At 43.0% G+C, this 23,294-nt stretch overlaps 1 protein-coding gene across 1 annotated transcript; it reads left to right on the forward strand.

Moving 5' to 3' along the window:
* Positions 1–700: 700 nt before the first annotated feature.
* Positions 701–22,946, forward strand: LOC311139584 (G1/S-specific cyclin-D2-like). Its single transcript, XM_084174492.1, has 5 exons — positions 701–1,185; positions 2,171–2,386; positions 5,479–5,638; positions 7,435–7,583; positions 19,376–22,946. Exons 1-5 carry the CDS (start codon positions 994–996, stop codon positions 19,562–19,564), a joined length of 906 nt encoding a protein of 301 aa, XP_084030618.1. The 5' UTR covers positions 701–993; the 3' UTR covers positions 19,565–22,946.
* The last annotated feature ends 348 nt before the right edge of the window (positions 22,947–23,294 follow it).

Here is a 23,294-nt window from a genome sequence, read left to right on the forward strand (position 1 = left end):
TAATTGCATATCTGTCTGACCTGAAAGTGGAATGCAAACTGAATGCTTTCAGCCTGTCCCCTTTGAAGTAAAACTAATCTCACTAACCTTGACATTCCATGGAGACAATTCCCCCTCTCTTTCTGCGCATTCCGTTCTCATAACAACTCAGCAGATGCTGCAGCAGTTTGTTTCTCTCAATGAAACTCCATATTTCATTGAGTTATTTTTGGTAATGATTGTGAAAGAGGAAATTTGTGTTATCATCCAAGCAAGATGTTGCTTTTTCAGCTCAATGATTTGTAGTTCCTCTTTCAACAGTATAGGTGATTGTTCTGTAAACATTGAGATAGTTGAACTAACATAGTTGAACTAAAGAAAAGCTTGCGGTTTAGTTTGCTAGATTCCAAGCGCTTGATAATTAACCAATTAAGTGCCAATTAAGAATAGCCTAGTTATAATCTTATAATAACACGGTTATTTTAAATTCGTTAGCCGTAGTAGAAGCAGTAGCCTGGTTAAAGATGACAAACAAAGATGTAAGAGATACAGAAACCTCACAATGCTAGTGTGATCGATTAGGTTCATGTCTGACATTTCTATATTTTCGATTTCACTGCATCAGCGCATGTGTGAGGCCGGAGTTGGGGTGGGGAGAGGGACAAGTTATACGAGTGAGGTGGCATTCATCCGGTTCCTGCTTCTAGCAACACAGCAAAAGCTTGTTGTACAATCTATCACTATAGCCTAGCCAATTGTTGTGCAGAATGAGATATGCTTGCGTCATAGCCTATAGCCTACCCTGCGTTTATTCAGACTTCAATAAGAAGAAAGTAGCCTAAAGCCCAGGGCTGAGAGGAAACAGAGGCTATCGAGAGGCAGGACTACGCTGGAATAAACCCTGCAGTCTCACCCATGCTTCCTCCCGAATAGCCTACTTCTCCAGCAGTTTTACACTGTCCCAACTACTGTTTTGACGTTATAAATTTTTTCTGCAAAGGAAAGAACCGAACCATGGAACTTCTTTGCTTCGAGGACAAAGTCGTGAGAGCCCAAATTGACCCCAACATTCTCTATGACGACAGAGTATTGCAAAGTCTGCTAACCATTGAAGACAGGTTTCTACCGCAATGTTCGTATTTTAAATGTGTCCAGAAGGACATTCAGCCACAAATGAGGCGAATGGTTGCAGGATGGATGCACGAGGTTTGTGAGCGTTTTTAGCCTACATGTGCATTGGTCAGGTATATTGTTTGAAGGCATGTAATTTACTTCTCTCACTCTAATAAGTGTGCCTTGTATAATACGATTTGATTTCTCTAATCCAAATTAACACACAGGGGTGTGTGTGCGTTTTTGTGTAAGCATGTTGCAAGTTGCTCATAGGCGCATGTTCTAATAACTCTGTAATAAGGTTGTGTATTTATTCAGATGGTTTATTAAAGTTTCATAGCATGGTTGTTTTGAGAGCTGACATGCATGTCGTGTAGCCGAATTTTTACAATTTAATTCACTGAGAAATGACCCATGCAATGCGTTGTGGTGCTTCGGAAGTTCCACCAGGCTAGCTAAAGTCATCACCATGCATTTAAGTTCGCGGAATGTCAACATCTTGGATTGTATTGGTTATGGAATCAGTCAAATGAAAGAAGACATTCTAAGCTTCATTTTCATGTTGAATCTATCCAATTCGAACGTTCTGAATAATTATGACCATTTTTGGAAAATATTATTTCCAGTTCTTGCTGCCTCAAAACAGCAAGCACGCACAGGCTACTTTCGTTTTTGCAATTATAAACCTTTATCGAAGACAAATTATTCTCACAATTTTCGGGAATGGTTTAGGAATGGCTTATGAACATTACGCATACAATTTCCCTGCTGTAGCTAATTTATTTATATTAGTAATTATTTTTTGAAAATATGTCGGACATGGCGAAATGAGCAGCGTGGGTGTTTGCTCATGACTTCCGCTACAGGCTATAATGAATGAGAGCCTTTTGATATACTTTGATATTTAAGCTTTTAATGCGGATCCACTGACTGAATATCGACAACATAGATCACATTTGGTTTTCCCATCATGCACATTTTGAAATTCGATATTTTCTTGTTTCTGCAGACATTAATGTAAATATTGATAGAATATAAATAGTAGGCCTAATATAATAATAATTTTCTCTCCCACCAGGTTTGTGAAGAGGAGAAGACTGAGGAAGACGTTTTCCCCTTGGCTATTAATTATTTGGACAGATTTTTAGCGGTGGTGCCCACTAGAAAGTGTTATTTGCAACTTCTAGCAGCTGTATGCATGTTCCTTGCAACAAAGTTAAAGGAGAGTCGTCCATTAACTGCAGAAAAGCTGTGCATGTACACAGACAACTCCATCACACCAAGGGAGCTGCTGGTAAGAAACTATTGTTTTCTCTTAATGCATGGAAAAGTATGCAATTACTTAAAACATCATACATTCATGTATAGCCCAATAATTGTACAAGATTATACTTTTTTCTTCAGACATATTTAGTTAGATATGTCAGTGTACAGTTCTGGAGACTGATTCCTTCCTTGGCCATACAGTAGGCCTATGCATGCATGAGGAGAGTGCCTGATCAGATCTGAACTGAAGTGGCCTGTGTTGCCATCTAGTGGCAGTTATTTGTCTTGTGGTAGAAGGATTTAAACATTTCCAACATTGTGAATCAATAATTTGTAGAAAGGAACAGTAGTGCATAAATCCAGAAAGGGTTCTATTAAGATCCACTGGTTGAGGAAGTTTATATGCATTAGTTTCATAATATCCAACTGTGTTTTCTTGACCACTCTCTCTGTTGTTAATTGAATGATTGGTCTCTCGCAGGGGCCAGTAATTCACAGGTTATCCCACAGGGGACCTCCAGTTAACCAGCCCACCCTCCTAGAAACTATTTAAAGCCTGTCACTCCCTAGTATCAGATAAGACATTCCTCCCTACCATTACATCAATATTTCTACAGTAAATGGCATGTCCCACCCATGTTGCTCAAGAGGCCAAATATGAATCACCATAGGAGAGCTATAGGACTGTCTCCTCTTCTCCTCTGCTGTCCAGCTGCTGGGGTTGCATCAGCACACAACCCTTGTGCTAGAAGTTTCCTTGGAAAAAGTCAATGGAAACTTATAGTTAGAGACTAGCCTGGTCCCAGATGTGTTTGTGCTGTCTTGCCAATTCCTAAGGTCACAGTAATGCCAACTCATCCTAGACGGCACAAACAGACCTGGGACCAGGCTAAGAAGAGACATGGTGAAATTGAGATTCTTTGTCAATGAGCCACAGCTGGTGCATCAGCTGGGAGAGAGAGGGGAATTCAGGGGGTTTCTAGCAAGGGCAGCTGACCAGGAAGTGAGCGCAGCAGCGACAACAGAACAGACCTCCTCCCTGCACATCTTCAGTCTACATTCTCCACGGGCTTAGCATAGGTTAATCGTTTGCATGTGTGGCGCTGCGCTGGTAGGAAACCTATATGGATGAATGAAGTCTCGCTGTATGGCTGACGCTTGTCCTGGGCTGCCCATATCATCTGAGAGAGCCGCTCAGAGAGGGGGCTGTCCCTGTCCACGCTAACAGAGGGGTTTCAGTAAACATGGGCGTTCACTGCCACAGCCTCCGTCTCGGGTTGACACATCATCTCAAAAGAGGAAACCAGTTGGGGGATCAGCTGAATTTATCACATTGGCTGTTTTGTTCCATTCCTTTTCCCCTTGGGGTGAGGCTGCTTTTAACATAAAAGCTCCCCGCAGCGTGCTTACCAACGCGGGCGGTGCAGACCAAAGACTAGCTAAGGCTTGTGACAGGAAGGAAGCAACTGTGGCTGCGATGCTGCTGTCTCTTTGGCTGGGACTGGAACCAGTGGCGAGGTTCGACACGTCACATCAAATCAAATCAAATTGTATTTGTCACATACACGTGTTTAGCAGATGTTATTGCGGGTGTAGCGAAATGCTTGTGGTTCTAGCTCCGACGGTGCAGTAATGTCTAACAAGTATTATCTAACAATTTCACAACATATACCCAATACACACAAATCTAAGTAAGGAATGGAATTAAGAATATATACATATATGGACAAGCAATGGCATAGTGGCATGGACTAAGATACAGTAGAATATTATAGAATACAGTATATACATATGAGATGAGTAATGCATGATATGTAAACATTATTAAAGTGACTAGTGTTCCATTTCTTAAAGTGGCCAGTGATTTCAATAGGCAGCAGAAGCCTCTAATGTGCTAGTGATGGCTATTTAACAGTCTGATGGCCTTGAGATAGAAGCTTTTTCATTCTCTCGGTCCCAGCTTTGATGCACCTGTACTGACCTCGCCTTCTGGATGATAGCGGGGTGAACAGGCAGTGGCTCGGGTGGTTGATGTCCTTGATGATCTTTTTGGCCTTCCTGTGACATCAGGTGCTGTAGGTGTCCTGGAGGGCGGGTAGTTGAAGAACAATGAGAGAACCATGCAGACAAATATTCAGACAGAGAGAGGGAGCGAGAGAGAGAGCAAATAGAGAGTCGAGGAAAATGTTGTACTGGTGTTGAATGATATCTCCTCTGAATTGAGACAGACTTGATGGTATGCATGGTATTTCATGGCAAACAGATGAGTAACAGGATCAACAATCCTCAAACATCCCCTCAATACCCTACAACAGAATAAAACAATTTATAAAAGTCCCATGATGGCAGTGACTGCCCATTACTGCTTATCACTTATTAACCATAATTTCACATAATTTTACTTTAATAAAGTATTTCAGTTGTGTATATTACATTTGTTTTATTTGATGACTATTATTTCATTCCAAGTCATCATCTCATCTCTATAGAGCTGCTGCCTATGCTGTCTGACTAAATCACTATTTTAGTAGTTCTTCAAAGTAAATAAGGCATACTTTTATGACTGCTGAATACCAACTATCAATTCATTAGATTGTGTATTTTCAGGTAGAGATACCTCGTGAAGCAACAGCTGCTCTCTATATCACCTCATGATAGTGCATTTATCTCTATTCTGTAGCAGGCATAAATTAAACTCAGACCAGACAAGTAGATGCGCAATGGATTTTGGTCATTGTAGTTAATTACCACGTTTAATGCGCTAAACTATGTAGTATATTGGCCTGTTGGAAAGGACAACTCCCTACTACATCGCACAGTTCAGGCTCGATCTGATTTATCTCTAGAGAAACTGTAAGATGTGCGCATTGAGCTCACAGAAGAAGGAAAGGTCACAGAAGAAGGGGGAAAAAACGACGTCAGTCAATTAGTAGTTTAAAAACCAACATTTTGGTTAATCGTTCAGCAATAAAACCCTATAAAGTGTCAGCAGCTTATAAACCCAGCTCATGCATTTTTTGACAGTAAGGCTGAGTAAAGTGGTGAATGCATAATAATGATCCACAAGACATTGCAATTCTTCTCATGCTTAGTTTTCTTCCTTCCGTCTCTGTCCTCTAGGAGTGGGAGTTGGTGGTCCTAGGGAAGTTGAAGTGGAACATGGCGGCAGTCATCCCAAACGACTTTGTGGATCACATCATAGGCAGACTGCCCCTGCCCAAAGAGAAGCTATCTGTGGTCCGCAAGCACACACAGACATTCATCGCCCTGTGTGCCACAGGTAATAACAGGAAATGACCTCAGGAGACCTTCTGCTTCCTGATAGGATAGTCTCTCCTCTTTCTCGTTCACAATCTGTCTGACATTGTGACTCATCGTTGATTGCACTCATCTGACCCTCTACTCTGCAGTCTAAGGGCAGGGACCACAAACACACATCCATCCAATGACTGCTCTCCACGTTTCTCTTTCCATCACTGGAACACTGCTCGTAGCCTAATGGGGTCATCTTTACATTAGAACGGCTGCTAAAAGCAGATGCAAGCTGTATCAGAGCACTTTGAGCATATAAGGCATTAATAGTATAGTTGAAGGAGGCTGGGAGAATCCTCTCAGTGCGTGTAGTGTTTAGGTTAGCCTCCCCCTGTGATGACAGTGGGTGGATGAGTCTCCTCGCCTGCTGTTTGGCTCCCCTTCCACCACCACCTCTGTGGACTAGGAAGACTCGGGTGCAGCAGCTGGGTTGCTCTCTCGCTCTCTCTTTCTGAGTATTGTTTGTTGACAGAGGCCCTTCCAGGTTTGACAAGTCAGAACTGGCAGCCGGCAGTCTTCCTTCCTTCCTCCCCTAGCCTCTGTACCTCTGCTGTGGAGCAGATGCTGCTTCAGGCCCTTCCTAAACTCTAAGGGTGAATCCCAATGGGTTTGTTTCCTTTCCTATATCCTACTGTATGTCCTACCTCCTATGTCCTTGTTATGATTGAATGGACTGCAGTAATAAGACAGTCCCAACTAGCTTATGTGTCTCTTTGATCCGATCTGGCCCATAAGTTCTTGTTTACTACAATATGGTATTCAAGCCATAGGCTCCTTCAATGAGGTTCATGCCCTGTGGCTGTTTAGTGCCATTTTAGTGTTGCATTTTTTATTTGGGCGTGTTTCAGCGGTCTCCCCACTATTCATAAGCTGCCCGTTTATATCACAAGCGCAAAACAGCCACAATAAAAAAAGAATCCGCTGTGGTTTAGCAGTAATGTAAATGTTTGGGGTTTTATGTGCTGCTCTGAATGTTGTTCTCATGACAGGGGAGCTCTCTGGCCTTTGCACAGCTGGACTCTTGAGGAGGAGACGAGAGTGGTTGGACTACTCCCTGGGGTTGATCCAAAGATATCAGTCACATCCTCTTTCTATAAAGAGAGAGAAGGCCACAGCACAGAGACCAGGGTCTGTGCTTAGCTGGACTGTGCTGTGCTGGGGCTAGAGCTGGAGCTAACCCCAGTCCACGTTAGGGCCGTTTCCTTTCCTCTAGGCCTGCTTCCTTCCTCCCTCCCCCGCCAGCCAGCAGGGCTGTTGTCGCTCAGGGCTCTGGGCCTGGTTGATGGTAGACAAGTGGGAGTAGTTCCTGGAACTTATTGCTCACTGAGTAGGAGGATTCCTCCTCTGTTTTCCTAATCACAGCTGAGGCAGAGTGAGGGAAAACACACAGACTCCACCACGGCCATTTTGGACATGTGTTAGACTGTGGGAAAGTTGGGTTAAGCTCTTTAAGAACTCATATTAAGAGATTATAAAGATGTTTGAACGTCTTTTAAATGCTCAGCTCCCTTACTTCATTTGGACTACTCCTTGACTTGATAGTGCATCTTGTGTGAATGTGTTAATCTATGGGAAAGTAGAGTTCAACTCAGTTCTTAACTTATATTATAGATTTGTCCCTCTTTAAATGCTTCCTCACTTCCTTTGGACTACTTGACTTGAATGTGTAACTACGATTCTGGTTTGTCACCCCTTGACTTGACTGTTGTGAACTCACTGATGTCCGACAGGTGACTGACGGATCACGTTGTCTCCTGTCCTCAGATTTCAGCTTCGCCATGAACCCCCCCTCCATGATCGCTTCGGGCAGCGTGGGGGCGGCCGTCTGCGGCCTACAGCTGGACCAATCAGACCAGGCCCTGAGTCGAGACCATCTGATTGACCTGCTGGCTAAGATCACCAACACAGAGGTGGTAAGTAGTGTCTATAGCCTGATCCCAGGTCTGTTTGTGCTGTTTTGCCAATTCATACAGCACAAACAGATCTGTGATCAGGCTAGGTAAGTGCTACACGGCAGACATTTTAGGAGCATGGCAGGGAACTTTTGAAGAGGTGGAAATATCAGTGTTGGCGAGTGTATAGCGCAAAATACTTAATGTGTTCCAACATTGGGCACCGACACCCTCTTCGTCTACCTGTTAGACTTAGCTATTCACCAACGTTTCTGGGCTTGGAGCACGGAGATCGTCCTGATAAACAAGAGCGATGCTACAGTATGCCTGCAGTAGTTGCACATTGAAGCTATTTACTTTTCATGGAGTCAGAGCCTGTGGGTCTTGGCTCGGGACCCAGACTGCAGCTATAAAGAGCAGAGGCGAGGGAATGTCTTCTTAGAACCCAGGGCCCACATTCTTGTGGTAGGACACAGGCAGGCAGTTCCTTTGCATGGCTCCCACTTTAGCTCTTCTCCCTCCTGAAAGAGCATGTTGCTAATCCCTAACAGAGGCTCCATCTTTCCAGGGGAAATGGCAGCAAAGAAACAAGCACAGATTCCTAACTCTTTAAGATGACATGCATTGAGAGCCCGCTCACACTAACGGTAGCTAACGCCCATCGCGCTGTTCCGTACATTTGACCTTATTTTAGCACCCCAAAAACATAATACTTCCAGATAACTGTAATATGAATACCATTGTAAAGCACCATTTCTCCGGCTTTTTTCACCCAATTTGTCCAACTTATCATCTCTAAAATGTAAATAAAACACTATAAAGTGTTTATATAATGTCTCATTACATACCTATTTGAAGGTTTGTGTCGACGGGTTTTTATGGCGGTGCTAAATTTATCTTCACAATTAAACTGTGGGTGTCACGGTTTTTGAGAGTCATGATGGCTCGCAGTGATTATGCGCAAAAAATAAAATTGATTAAATTAACTATTGATGAACTCACGAGTAATTAATTTTACACTCACCATTGATCATTTCCTTAATCTGCGAGAGAAGCGCTACACCTGGTGGAAAGAGGCTGTATGGCACAGAGTGAGTTGAATAATGCGTGGCGTACGTTACGTTGTTTGATGCCAACACAGTCGCTACAGTCCCATTAGTTTTCAATGCAGCCTCGTTTGAATGCTGTGGTTGCCCACATATGTACGGAACGGAGTTAGCTACCATTATATATATTAGTGGAGGGCGGCAGGTAGCTTAGTGGGTAAGAGCGTTGTGCCAGTAACCGAAAGGTCGCTGGTTCTAATCCCCGAGCCGACTAGGTGAAAAATATGTCGATGTGCCCTTGAGCAAGGCACTTAACCCTAATTGCTCCTGTAAGTCGCTCTGGATAAGAGCGTCTGCTAAAGGACAAAACAAAAAAAAATAGTGGATGCTGGTGGGAGGAGCTATAGGAGGACGGGCTCATTGTAATGGCTGGAATGAAATAAATGGAATGGTATCAAACATATGGACACCACATGTTTGACTCTGTCCCAGCCATTACATTGAGCCCGTCCTCTTATAGCTCCTCCCACCACTCTCCACTGCTATATATATATATATATATATATATATACACACAGTGAGGGGAAAAATATTTGATCGCCTGCTGATTTTGTACGTTTGCCCACTGACAAAGACATGATCAGTCTATAATTTTAGTGGTAGGTTTATTTGAACAGTGAGAGACAGAATAACAACAACAAAATCCAGAAAAATGCATGTCAAAAATGTTATAAATTGATTTGCATTTTAATGAGGGAAATAAGTATTTGACTTAGTACTTGGTGGCAAACCTTGGTGGCAAAACCCTTGTTGGCAATCACAGAGGTCAGACGTTTCTTGTAGTTGGCCACCAGGTTTGCACACATCTCAGGAGGGATTTTGTCCCACTCCTCTTTGCAGATCTTCTCCAAGTCATTAAGGTTTCGAGGCTGACGTTTGGCAACTCGAACCTTCAGCTCCCTCCACAGATTTTCTATGGGATTAAGGTCTGGAGACTGGCTAGGCCACTCCAGGACTTAATGTGCTTCTTCTTGAGCCACTCCTTTGTTGCCTTGGCCGTGTGTTTTGGGTCATTGTCATGCTGGAATACCCATCCAAGACCCATTTTCAATGCCCTGGCTGAGGGAAGGAGGTTCTCACCCAAGATTTGACGGTACATGGCCCTGTCCATCGTCCCTTTGATGCGGTGAGGTTGTCCTGTCCCCTTAGTAGAACCCCCCCCCCCCCCCCCCCCCCCAAAGCGTAATGTTTCCACCTCCATGTTTGACGGTTGGGGTGGTGTTCTTGGGGTCATAGGCAGCATTCCTCCTCCTCCAAACACGGCGAGTTGAGTTGATGGCAAAGAGCTCGATTTTGGTCTCATCTGACCACAACAGTTTCACCCAGTTCTCCTCTGAATCATTCAGATGTTCATTGGCAAACTTCAGACGGGCCTATATATGTGCTTTCTTGAGCAGAGGGACCTTGCGGGCGCTGCAGGATTTCAGTCCTTCACGGCGTAGTCTGTTACCAATTGTTTTCTTGGTGACTATGGTCCCAGCTGCCTTGAGATCATTGACAAGATCCTCCCGTGTAGTTCTGGGCTGATTCCTCACCGTTCTCATGATCATTGCAACTCCACGAGGTGAGATCTTCCATGGAGCCCCAGGCCGAGGGCTCCTAATCACAGTTACCTGTATAAAAGACACCTGGGAGCCAGAAATCTTTATGATTGAGAGGGGGTCAAATACTTATTTCCCTCATTAAAATCAAATTATATAACATTTTTGACATGCGTTTTTCTGGATTTTTTTGTTGTTATTCTGTCTCTCACTGTTCAAATAAAGCTTTATAGACTGATCATGTCTTTGTCAGTGGGCAAACGTACAAAATCAGCAGGGGATCAAATACTTTTTTCCCTCACTGTATGTACAGTGGGGAGAACAAGTATTTTATACACTGCCGATTTTGCAGGTTTTCCTACTTACAAAGCATGTAGAGGTCTGTAATTTTTATCATAGGTACACTTCAACTGAGAGAGACGGAATCTAAAACAAAAATCCAGAAAATCACATTGTATGATTTTTAAGTAATTAATTTGCATTTTATTGCATGACATAAGTATTTGATCACCTACCAACCAGTAAGAATTCCGGCTCTCACAGACCTGTTAGTTTTTCTTTAAGAAGCCCTCCTGTTCTCCACTCATTACCTGTATTAACTGCACCTGTTTGAGCTCGTTACCTGTATAAAAGACACCTGTCCACACACTCAATCAAACAGACTCCAACCTCTCCACAATGGCCAAGACCAGAGAGCTGTGTAAGGACATCAGGGATAAAATTGTAGACCTGCATAAGGCTGGGATGGGCTACAGTACAATAGGCAAGCAGCTTGGTGAGAAGGCAACAACTTTTGGCGCAATTATTAGAAAATGGAAGAAGTTCAAGATGACGGTCAATCAAACTCGGTCTGGGGCTCCATGCAAGATCTCACCTCGTGGGGCATCAATGATCATGAGGAAGGTGAGGGATCAGCCCAGAACTACACGGCAGGATCTGGTCAATGACCTGAAGAGAGCTGGGACCACAGTCTCAAAGAAAACCATTAGTAACACACTACGCCATCATGGATTAAAATCCTGCAGCGCACGCAAGGTCCCCCTGCTCAAGCCAGCGCATGTCCAGGCCCATCTGAAGTTTGCCAATGACCATCTGGATGATCCAGAGGAGGAATGGGAGAAGGTCATGTGGTCTGATGAGACAAAAACAGAGCTTTTTGGTCTAAACTCCACTCGCCGTGTTTGGAGAAAGAAGAAGGATGAGTACAACCCCAAGAACACCATCCCAACCGAGAAGCATGGAGGTGGAAACATCATTCTTTGGGGATGCTTTTCTGCAAAGGGGACAGGACAACTGCACCGTATTGAGGGGAGGATGGATGGGGCCATGTATTGCGAGATTTTGGCCAACAACCTCCTTCCCTCAGTAAGAGCATTGAAGATGGGTCGTGGCTGGGTCTTCCAGCATGACAACGACCCGAAACACACAGCCAGGGCAACTATGGAGTGGCTCCGTAAGAAGCATCTCAAGGTCCTGGAGTGGCCTAGCCAGTCTCCAGACCTGAACCCAATAGAACATCTTTGGAGGGAGCTGAAAGTCCGTTTTGCCCAGCGACAGCCCCGAAACCTGAAGGATCTGGAGAAGTTCTGTATGGAGGAGTGGGCCAAAATCCCTGCTGCAGTGTGTGCAAACCTGGTCAAGACCTACAGGAAACGTATGATCTCTGTAATTGCAAACAAAGGTTTCTGTACCAAATATTAAGTTCTGCTTTTCTGATGTATCAAATACTTATGTCATGCAATAAAATGCTAATTAATTACTTAAAAATCATACAATGTGATTTTCTGGATTTTTGTTTTAGATTCTGTCTCTCTCAGTTGAAGTGTACCTATGATAAAAATTACAGACCTCTACATGCTTTGTAAGTAGGAAAACCTGCAAAATCGGCAGTGTATCAAATACTTGTTCTCCCCACTGTATATATATATATATATATATACACTGCTCAAAAAAATAAAGGGAACACTTAAACAACACAATGTAACTCCAAGTCAATCACACTTCTGTGAAATCAAACTGTCCACTTAGGAAGCAACACTGATTTGACAATAAATGTCACATGCTGTTGTGCAAATGGAATAGATAACAGGTGGAAATTATAGGCAATTAGCAAGACACCCCCAATAAAGGACTAGTTTTGCAGGTGGTGACCACAGACCACTTCTCAGTTCCTATGCTTCCTGGCTGATGTTTTGGTCACTTTTGAATGCTGGCGGTGCTTTCACTCTAGTGGTAGCATGAGACGGAGTCTACAACCCACACAAGTGGCTCAGGTAGTGCAGCTCATCCAGGATGGCACATCAATGCGAGCTGTGGCAAGAAGGTTTGCTGTGTCTGTCAGCGTAGTGTCCAGAGCATGGAGGCGCTACCAGGAGACAGGCCTGTACATCAGGAGACGTGGAGGAGGCCGTAGGAGGGCAACAACCCAGCAGCAGGACTGCTACCTCCGCCTTTGTGCAAGGAGGAGCAGGAGGAGCACTGCCAGAGCCCTGCAAAATGACCTCCAGCAGGCCACAAATGTGCATGTGTCTGCTCAAACAGTCAGAAACAGACTCCATGAGGGTGGTATGAGGGCCCGACGTCCACAGGTGGGGGTTGCGCTTACAGCCCAACACCGTGCAGGACGTTTGGCATTTGCCAGAGAACACCAAGATTGGCAAATTCGCCACTGGCGCCCTGTGCTCTTCACAGATGAAAGCAGGTTCACACTGAGCACATGTGACAGACGTGACAGAGTCTGGAGACGCCGCGGAGAACGTTCTGCTGCCTGCAACATCCCCGGTTTGGCGGTGGGTCAGTCATGGTGTGGGGTGGCATTTCTTTGGGGGGCCGCACAGTGCTCGCCAGAGGTAGCCTGACTGCCATTAGGTACCGAGATGAGATCCTCAGACCCCTTGTGAGACCATATGCTGGTGCGGTTGGCCCTGGGTTCCTCCTAATGCAAGACAATGCTAGACCTCATGTGGCTGGAGTGTGTCAGCAGTTCCTGCAAGAGGAAGGCATTGATGCTATGGACTGGCCCGCCCGTTCCCCAGACCTGAATCCAATTGAGCACACTGGGACATCATGTCACGCTCCATCCACCAACGCCACGTTGCACCACAGACTGTCCAGGAGTTGGCGGATGCTTTAGTCCAGGTCTGGGAGGAGATCCCTCAGGAGACCATCCGCCACCTCATCAGGAGCATGCCCAGGCATTGTAAGGAGGTCATACAGGCACGTGGCGGCCACACACACTACTGAGCCTCATTTTGACTTGTTTTAAGGACATTACATCAAAGTTGGATCAGCCTGTAGTGTGGTTTTACACTTTAATTTTGAGGGTGACTCCAAATCCAGACCTCCATGGGTTGATACATTTGATTTCCATTGATAATTTTTGTGTGATTTTGTTGTCAGCACATTCAACTATGTAAAGAAAAAAGTATTTAATAAGATTCTTTCATTCATTCAGATCTAGGATGTGTTATTTTAGTGTTCCCTTTATTTTTTTGAGCAGTATATATATATATATATATATATATATATATATATATATACAGCTCTGGAAAAAAGTAAGAGACCACTGCAAAATTATCAGTTTCTCTGGTTTTACTATTTATAGGTATGTGTTTGGGTAAAAATAACATTTTTGTTTTATTCTATAAACTACTGACAACATTTCTCCCAAATTCCAAATATAAATATTGTCATTTAGAGAATTTATTTGCAGAAAATGACAACTGGTCAAAATAACAAAAAAGATGCAGTGTTGTCAGACATCGAATAATGCAAAGAAAATAAGTTCATGTTCATTTTTAAACAACACAATACAAATGTTTTAACTTAGGAAGAGTTCAGAAATCAATATTTAGTGGAATAACCCTGATTTTCAATCACAGCTTTCATGCGTCTTGGCATGCTCTCCACCAGTCTTTCACATTGATGTTGGGTGACTTTATGCCACTCCTGGCGCAAAAATTCAAGCATCTCGGCTTTGTTTGATGGCTTGTGACCATCCATCTTCCCCTTGATCACATTCCAGAAGTTTTCAATGGGGTTCAGGTCTGGAGATTGGGCTGGCCATGACAGGGTCTTGATCTGGTGGTCCTCTATCCACACCTTGATTGACCTGGCTGTGTGGCATGGCGCATTGTCCTACTGGAAAAACCAATCCTCAGAGTTGGGGAACAATGTCAGAGCAAAAGGAAGCACGTTTTCTTCCAGCACAACCTTGTACGTGGCTTGATTCATGCGTCCTTCACAAAGACAAATCTGCCCGATTCCAGCCTTGCTGAAGCACCCCCAGATCATCACCGATCCTCCACCAAATTTCACAGTGGGTGCGAGACACTGTGGCTTGTAGGCCTCTCCAGGTCTCCGTCTAACCATTAGACGACCAGGTGTTGGGCAAAGCTGAAAATTGGACTCATCAGAGAAGATGACCTTAATCCAGTCCTCTACGGTCCAATCCTTACGGTCTTTTGCAAACCTCAGCCTGGCTCTTCTTTGCTTCTCATTGATGAAGGGCTTTTTTCTAGCTTTGCACGACTTCAGCCCTGCCCCTAGGAGCCTGTTTCGAACCGTCCTCGCCGTGCACTTCACCCCAGCTGCCGTTTGCCATTATTTTTGTATGTCACTTGATGTCATCCTACGGTTGTTGAGTGACATTCGAATGAGTTGGCGATCATCCCGGTCAGTAGAGAGTCGTTTTCGCCCTCTGCCGGTCTGTAGCTTTGTTGTCCCCAATGTCTGCTGCTTGACCTTGTTCTTATGAACCGCCGTCTTTGAAATTTTACTGTATAAATTCACTGTATCCCTCTGCTAGTAAAGCCAGAATTGAACCCTTCCTTTCCTCACTCAAAACGTTCCTTTTAAACTCTTTTGGCATGGTCAGTAGTTATTTTTTGATTAATAATACTTTTGAGGTACTACTAGCACTGTTTTTGCCATCCAGCTGGTCCTATTGCAAGAGGATAGTGATGACCGCAGCAGTAGTTTTTATACTTTTCCTCGTTAAATAAGATTTGGTTCAGGTGATCACCTAATCAGTACCTAATTCAGTTGAATGAGGTGTGCCTGTGTTGGAATTCAACAGACACTGGAATGGAATGGCTGTCATACATGTAGAGATGCTGATTTAAGAAAAATGTGCAGTGATCTCTTAATTTTTTCCACAGCTGTATATATATACAGTGCCTTCGGAAAGTATTCAGACCCCTTGACTTCTTCCACATTTTGTTAGGTTACAGCCTTATTCTAAAATTGATTACATCCCCCCCCCCCCCTCATCAATCTACACACAATACCCCATAATGACAAAGCAGAAACAGGTTTTTAGATTTTTTTGCTAATAACAAAAATAAAAAAAACTGAAATATCACATTTACATACAGTATACCAGTCAAAGGTTTGGACACACCTACTCAATCAAGTGTTTTTCTTTATTTTTACTATTTTCTACATTGTGGAATAATAGTTAAGACATCAAACCTATGAAATAACACATATGGAATCATGTAGTAACCAAAAAAGTGTTATATATTTTATAATTGAGATTCTTCAAATAGCCACCCTTTGCCTTGATGACAGCTTTGCACACTCTTGGCATTCTCTCAACCAGCTTCACCTGGAATGCTTTTCCAATGGCCTTGAAGGAGTTCCCATAAATGCTGAGCACTTGTTGGCTGCTTTTCCTTCACTCTGCGGTCCAACTCATCCCAAACCATCTCAATTGGGTTGAGGTTGGGGGATTGTGGAGGCCAGGTCATCTGATGCAGCACTCCATCACTCTCCTTCTTGGTAAAATAGCCCTTACACAGCCTGGAGGTGTGTTGGGTCATTGTCCTGTTGAAAAACAAATGATAGTCCCACTAAGCGCAAACCTGATGGGATGGCGTATCGCTGCAGAATGCTGTGGTAGCCATGCTGGTTAAGTGTGCCTTGAATTCTAAATAAATCACAGACAGTGTCACCAGCAAATCACCCCCACACCATAACACCTCCTCCTCCATGCTTTACGGTGGGAACTACACATGCAGAGATCATCCGTTCACCCACACCGCGTCTCACAAAGACACGCCGGTTGGAACCAAACATTTGGACTCCAGCCCAAAGGACACATTTCCACCGGTCTAATGTCCATTTCTCATGTTTCTTGGCCCAAGCAAGTCTCTTCTTCTTATTGGTGTCCTTTAGTAGTGGTTTCTTTGCAGCAATTTGACCATGAAGGCCTGATTCACAGTCTCCTCTGAACAGTTGATGTTGAGATGTGTCTGTTACTTGAACTCTGTGAAGCATTTATTTGGGCTGCAATCTGAGGCTGGTAACTCTAATGAACTTATCCTCTGCAGCAGAGGTAACTCTGGGTCTTCCATTCCTGTGGCAGTCCTCACGAGAGCCAGTTTCATCATAGCGCTTGATGTTTTTTGCGACTGCACTTGAAGAAACTTTCAAAGTTCTTGAAATGTTCCATATTGACTGACCTTCATGTCTTAAAGTAATGATGGACTGTCGTTTCTCTTTGCTTATTTGAGATTTTCTTGCCATAATATGGACTTGGTCTTTTACCAAATAGGGTTGTCACAACACAACTGATTGGCTCAAACGCATTAAGAAGGAAAGAAATTCCACAAATTAACCTTTAAGAAGGCACACCTGTTAATTGAAATGCATTCCAGGTGACTATCTCATGAAGCTGGTTGAATATGAGTGTGCAAAGCTGTCATCAAGGCAAAGAGTGGCTATTTGAAGAATATGAAATATAAAATATATTTTGATTTGTTTAACACTTTTTTGGTTACTACATGATTCCATATGTTTTATTTCATAGTTTTGATGTCTTCACTATTATTCTACAATGTAGAAAATTGTAAAAATAAAGAAAAACCCTGTAGTGAGTAGGTGTGTCCAAACTTTTGACTGGTAGTGTAAGTATTCAGACCCTTTACTCAGTACTTTGTTGAAGCACCTTTGTCAGCGATTACAGCCTTGAGTCTTCTTGGGTATGACGCTACAAGCTTGGCACACCTGTATTTGGGGAGTTTCTCCCATTCTTCTCTGCAGATCCTCTCAAGCTCTGTCAGGTTGGATGGGGAGCGTTGCTGCACAGCTTTTTTCAGGTCTCTCCAGAGATGTTCGATCGGGTTCAAGTCCGGGCTCTGGCTGGGCCACTCAAGGACATTCAGAGACTTGTCCCGAAGCCACTCCTGCTTGTCTTGGCTGTGTGCTTAGGGTCATTGTCCTGTTCGAAGGTGAACTTTCGCCCCAGTCTGAGGTCCTGAGCACTTTGGAGCAGGTTTTCATCAAGGATCTCTTTGTACATTGCTCCATTCATCTTTGTCTCGATCCTGACTAGTCTCCCAGTCCCTGCCACTGAAAAACATCCCCACAGCATGATGCTGCCACCACAATGCTTCACCGTAGGGATTGTGCCAGGTTTCCTCCAGACGTGACGCTTGGCATTCAGGCCAAAGAGTTGACGCTTGGTTTCTCATGGACTGAGAGTCTTTAGGTGCCTTTTGGCTAATTCCTAGTGGGCTGTCATGTGCCTTTTACTGAGGAGTGGCTTCCGTCTGGCCACTTTACCATAAAGTCCTGATTGGTGGAGTGCTGCAGAGATGGTTATCCTTCTGGAAGGTTCTCCCATCTCCACAGAAGAGCTCTAGAGCTCTGTCAGAGTGACCGTTGGGTTCTTGGTCACCTCCCTGACCAAGACCCTTCTCCCCCGATTGCTCAGTTTGGACGGGCGGCCAGCTCTAGAAAGTGTCTTGGTGGTTCCAAACTTCTTCCATTTAAGAATGATGGAGGCCACTGTGTTCTTGGGGACCTTCAATGCTGCAGAATTTTTTTGGGTAACCTACCCCAGATCTGTCCCTCGACACAATCCTGTCTCGGAGTTCTACGGAAATTCCTTTGACCTCATGGCTTGGTTTTTGCTCTGACATGCACTGTCAACTGTGGGACCTTATATAGACAGGTGTGTGCCTTTCCAAATCATGTCCAATCAATTGAATTTACCACAGGTGGTCTCCAATCAAGTTGTAGAAACATCTCAAGGATGATCAATGGAAACAGGATGCACCTGAGCTCAATTTCGAGTCTCATAGCAAAGGGTCTGAATACTTATGTTTTTTATTTTTAATACATTTGCAGAAATTTCTAAAAACCTGTTTTTGCTTTGTCATTATGGGGTATTGTGTGTAGATTGATGAGGAAAACAATTCATATAATCAATTTTAGAATAAGGCTGTAACGTAACAAAATGAATACTTTACGAAGGCACTGTATATGTATATGTACTGTAGATGCGAAAATCTATAATTTTACGTCACAGATTAAATCGCTGATTGTAGTCTAAGATATATCTTTATCACTGTAAATCTGCGCCCTTGGCTTACACAAAGGAACCTGAGGCAATTTCAGCAGCACACAGGGACTCAGGGGCCACAGTCAGTCTAAGACTAGGAACAACCCAGCAGCTCTTGATAGACCTGTGGTTATTATGTGGCCATGGCAACGCTGGCGCTCAGACTGCTGCCCATTAGGTTTTAATTATCTGTACATTTCAAAGGAATGTTGGCCTCTTTGCGAGCTGTATGCACTCTTTAGGGTCTGCGCTTTCGGCTCCGTAGAGTCAGACCTCCCACGAGAGGACGCACAGAATCAGGGAAATGACTTTGGAGATTCACCCGCTGTCTCCTGAGTGGTGAGAAAGGTTTCTTTGGTCTCAGGGCTGCTGTGTTCCTCTCAACAACCCTATGGGCCTTGGTCAAAAATGTTGCACTATAAAGGGAATATGGTACCATTTGGGAGTCCAGCCCGTTATCGACTTTAGGACTATTAGGAATGTTCTCCCCACACTTCAGGTGTGTTTGAGAGGATTCAAGGGCCCATTGAGTCGCCTGCTGTCTGTGTGCGCTGGTACCCATTGTTCTAGTGACTGACTGGTCATGAAACAGGCACGACCACCTATCACAAGACCCATAATTCCCTCCCGGCCTGGCCTGCCATGCATGTGACCAAAGGTATTCCAATAACAGTCAGATGTCAAACGTGTAACTGTGTGACAGCGTTAACTGTTTGTCCACAGGTGTCTGGGGTCAATCAAGAGTGTGTGTGCGTGTATGTACAGCCCCTAAAGGAGAGGTGTTAGTGTATTGATGTCTATTCTCTGTGTGTGTTGCAGGACTGTCTGAAGGGGTGTCAGGAGCAGATAGAGCGGGTGTTGGCCAGTAGCCTGCAGCAGGAGCAACAGCAGCAGAGGCAGGAGGCCCGAGGCAGGCCGGGCAGCAAGACCATGGAGCAGCAAGACCAGTCCAGAACCCCAACAGACGTATCCAGCACCCCAACAGACGTACGCGACGTCAACCTATGAGCTTCCCACCACCACCATCTACAAGAGTGACGTCCACCAGCGAGCTCCCAGCAATCACGTCACTCTGTCAATCTATGGGATCCAACAACGTCAAGCAATGAGCTGCCAGCACATATGCCAAGTCAACCAATGAACTCCCACCACTAAATGCCACACCAATCTTTGAGTTCCCACCCTTGTGTGTTAAGTCAACCTGTGAGGTCCCACAAAGTTTGGGATGACAGTCTATGAGCTGCCAACAGCATCATGCTGGAATTATCAACTGATAAGAACTTTTATAAACAAGATAGAGAATAGGTTAAAAGAAAATTGGGTGGCTCCCATCTATATTTAGCTGGTCACATATTAACATATGTACCATATTAAATTAAACAAGCTATTTAGACACAAAATGTATTTGAAAACTTGATAGTGCCTTAGGTTTGCAGAAAGGAAACCTGAATAGATTTGCATACTTGAATTATGAAATATAGAAATATTAGTTTTTTACTTGATAAAAATTAAGAATATTGTTTTTCACTTGAAAAAAGCTAGCAAAAACATTTAGTTATTATTCATATTATTGTATTATAATTATTGTTATTATAAATATTGTTACCATTATTTCAATATAATTTAGTTTTATGATTATTATAATAATAATTGTTAATCATTATTAAGCATTTATCAATTTCACAGTGAGTGGGCGTTTCCCTCAGTTTCAAATACAGGAAGCCCCTGTAGTACTGTGTGCTTTACATTACAGTAAGTGCTGGTTTGGTTCTGCACAGTGTTCATACACCTTTACTTAGGAGAAGCTAATGTACAGGAGGAGGAGAGCTGCATCTCCTGCCTGCTAAACTGTGCATCTGTAGCACTGCTTCCTATTTATGGTCTTATATGCTGGCCAGGAGAGGGCTGGGCCCACTCACACAGAACACAGAGAGAGAGAGTGAGAGAGGGGGTAGAGAGACACACATGAGGAGACCTGAGGGTGTGTATATACTGCCCCCTAAGGGTGAGAGTGAGGACAGAACAACTATCAGCTGTTAAGGTCTTGATTTCATTGCCAAGTTAATACCAAGCCAATATTTACTTTTTGAAATGAACAAGGCTATTTTTGTTGTTATATGTTATTGGATTGTGTGCTCTGAGAAACTCCTGCACGTTATAATTTTTTTTTATTGAGGATCATATACACCTTTTATACCAGGGAGCACTGTTTAAGTCTGTCAGTAAAGTTGGCGTGAAAGCATGTTTTTGTTCTGTATCAGCCAAAGCCAATACTAAGGGAAGGAAGACAGCATGTTGAAGGGATGGTCTTAGTTTGGAGATGAGAATGAAACAACAGTTGTTTGTTAGTGTCAGATGGATTGTTAAAAATGTTTTGTAGAGTTGGAGTGTATGGAACATTTAGACCAGAGAAAGTTAGGCAAAGGTGGAGTAGCCTATTGGAGAGTGAGAGGAGATGGCAAAAAAGGGAGGTTTTGAGAGTGGAACTAGAGACGGCACGATTGGTGCCATGAAATGAAGGACTGCAGACAGTTGAAATGAGGGGGAAATGGATGAAGACATGGTAGGAAGCTCTCGAGTGGCACACCGGAACAAGCCTGTTCTTGATTGGAAGGGCTGCAGACGGTTATCATTCTGATAGGTCAAGAGTTGATCACGAGGGAGCAGTTTGGTGTGCTGGAATGTTTCCTGTAAGGGCCATCCTGTTGTTAAATCCAACTAGATATTTAAGTCATGATCAAAGACTTGGATCAACCTAAATGCACTTTTAAAAACATGTTCCATAAAAGCTGAAGGGGATGGTGATCAAACGGGGTAGATGGGTTTTCTAATGTTTTATTTTTTTATTATGATTTTTTTTCTTTAAGTTATTTGATATTCGCTGGGCTGGATTCCCACTTAGGGTGATGCACAATGACTAGAAAGCATTTCCTGACCAATTAGTAGGAGAAGGGTTTACCAACGTGGAACCAAATCAATTGCAATGCAAACCTAGGAATGCTTTAAAACAAATCACATCTAGACTTGATTCTTTGATTACATCCATTTAACTTGAATTTTATTTTTGCCTGCTTCATATCCAAATCAATATGATGGTCCTAAGAAAGGATTACACATCATAATGTTTTTTTCTGGTTCATTGTTTTTTTGCATTTCGTTTTGCTCCACATTTCAGCTTGTTTGTCAGAAAAAATATATTTTCCTTATGGGGTGATACTATGTCAAAAATAACAAAAAAAACATACGGTCTTACATTTACATTTTAGTCATTTAGCAGACGCTCTTATCCAGAGTGACTTACAGTTAGTGCATACATTTTCATACTGCATACATCTTTAAACCTATAGGCAGAAAACTTTGCTCTTTACTTTTGGCATGCATGTTCAACAATGCGGAAAGAACTTAGAACCTATTTGCTTGTTTTTCTCATGAAACGCAATTTTCTAAAAACAGAGAAAAGATATGAGTAAGCCTTTCAAGTTTTGTTTATGTTAATTACTTACATTAATTACTTAAATTCATTTCTAAGTGATGAAAGCCAAAATAGATCTGTTTATGTTTGATATCTTTTTCTTGCTGCTATTAAGCGTTTTGTTTTTCAATCTTATAATTGTGATATTCACTTGAGTGTGCTGCTAAATTATGAATTTTAAAGTATCCTATTGTTTCCTTGCTTTTTCCTTGTTGTATGTAAACTGTAGAGAGTGGTAAAGTAAGAAAGTGGGACATGTCGTGGACTGGAAGTACCATCTGCAGTTTTCTCAAATAGCATGTTTTACTCTCTTCTTTCCATTTATCTGGTGTTCTGTCGTTTCCTTGCTACATTCTCCCATTGAAATGTTGTTGTAACTCAGGTTCATTGGACAATACCTCACAACTCAGCAGTTTTTTCAGGGAGTTAGAGGAATCAAATCTGACTCTGATGCATTTTGATAGGTTATAGAATTTTTTCCTGGATGAGAGGCAGGAGATCCACGTGGCACCTCCTCTCTTTATACAACAGAAATTATTTCTCATCCGTCAGATTACATCTGTCGTTGGCCAAGTAGAGTACCATATACCAGTTATTTCATATCATACCTGGTGCTAAATAAAAGACGGCTATATAAAATGTATTTGGAAGATTAAAAAACGATATATTTGTATATTATTTTTCCTACTTATGAGTTACAACTTAATTGGCACATTAGGATCAGTGTATTGGATTAAGTGGAATTAATTTTGTGAGGTACCCATTTAGTCAGTTTTTTTTAATCATCAAAAAATAATGTTTGTGTGTAATCCTTCAGTGTGGAAATCTGTGGGTTTCCAGTTTGTTTTGACCCCCACAACTGTCAACCACATGTACCTCAGAAGTGTCTGATCTACAACTTCTGTTCAATAAATTTGACCCCCAAAAAAAGAGTGAAGCATCTTTATTGGCTAGTAATGTAGCGGTCTTCTTTTCTGTGCTGGTTAAGGGAAGGTTAACCTCATCGCCAGGCTCAAATTGATGGTGCATAGAGAGCTGGCTGGTGGATGAGATTAAGGGAAGGTGACGTGTAGAATGATTGGGTTGGTGGTGGTGTACTGTGCAGTCAAGTAACTATGCAGACCCATATGAAGGTACGTTAAAGCTTGAGGGTGCTAAATGGCTTCTCATTTGATTGAAGATATACTGTACCAAAAGGCTATTGTGTTAGTCTGCAGCTATAGGCTTATCTGACACCTAGTGGCTGTGGGTTCAAACTTTTTATGG

This window comes from Coregonus lavaretus (assembly GCF_964263955.1).
Source record: "Coregonus lavaretus genome assembly, chromosome: 13".
Taxonomy (NCBI): domain Eukaryota; kingdom Metazoa; phylum Chordata; class Actinopteri; order Salmoniformes; family Salmonidae; genus Coregonus; species Coregonus lavaretus.

What these genes read in the sequence shown, in the direction of transcription:
- LOC311139584 (XM_084174492.1), top strand. Translation starts at nt 994, where the DNA reads ATGGAACTTCTTTGCTTCGAGGACAAAGTCGTGAGAGCCCAAATTGAC. An exon ending in TCACACCAAGGGAGCTGCTG is followed by an intron (nt 2,387 to 5,478) that starts GTAAGAAACTAT and finishes TCTGTCCTCTAG; the next exon opens with GAGTGGGAGTTGGTGGTCCT. An exon ending in CATCGCCCTGTGTGCCACAG is followed by an intron (nt 5,639 to 7,434) that starts GTAATAACAGGA and finishes TCCTGTCCTCAG; the next exon opens with ATTTCAGCTTCGCCATGAAC.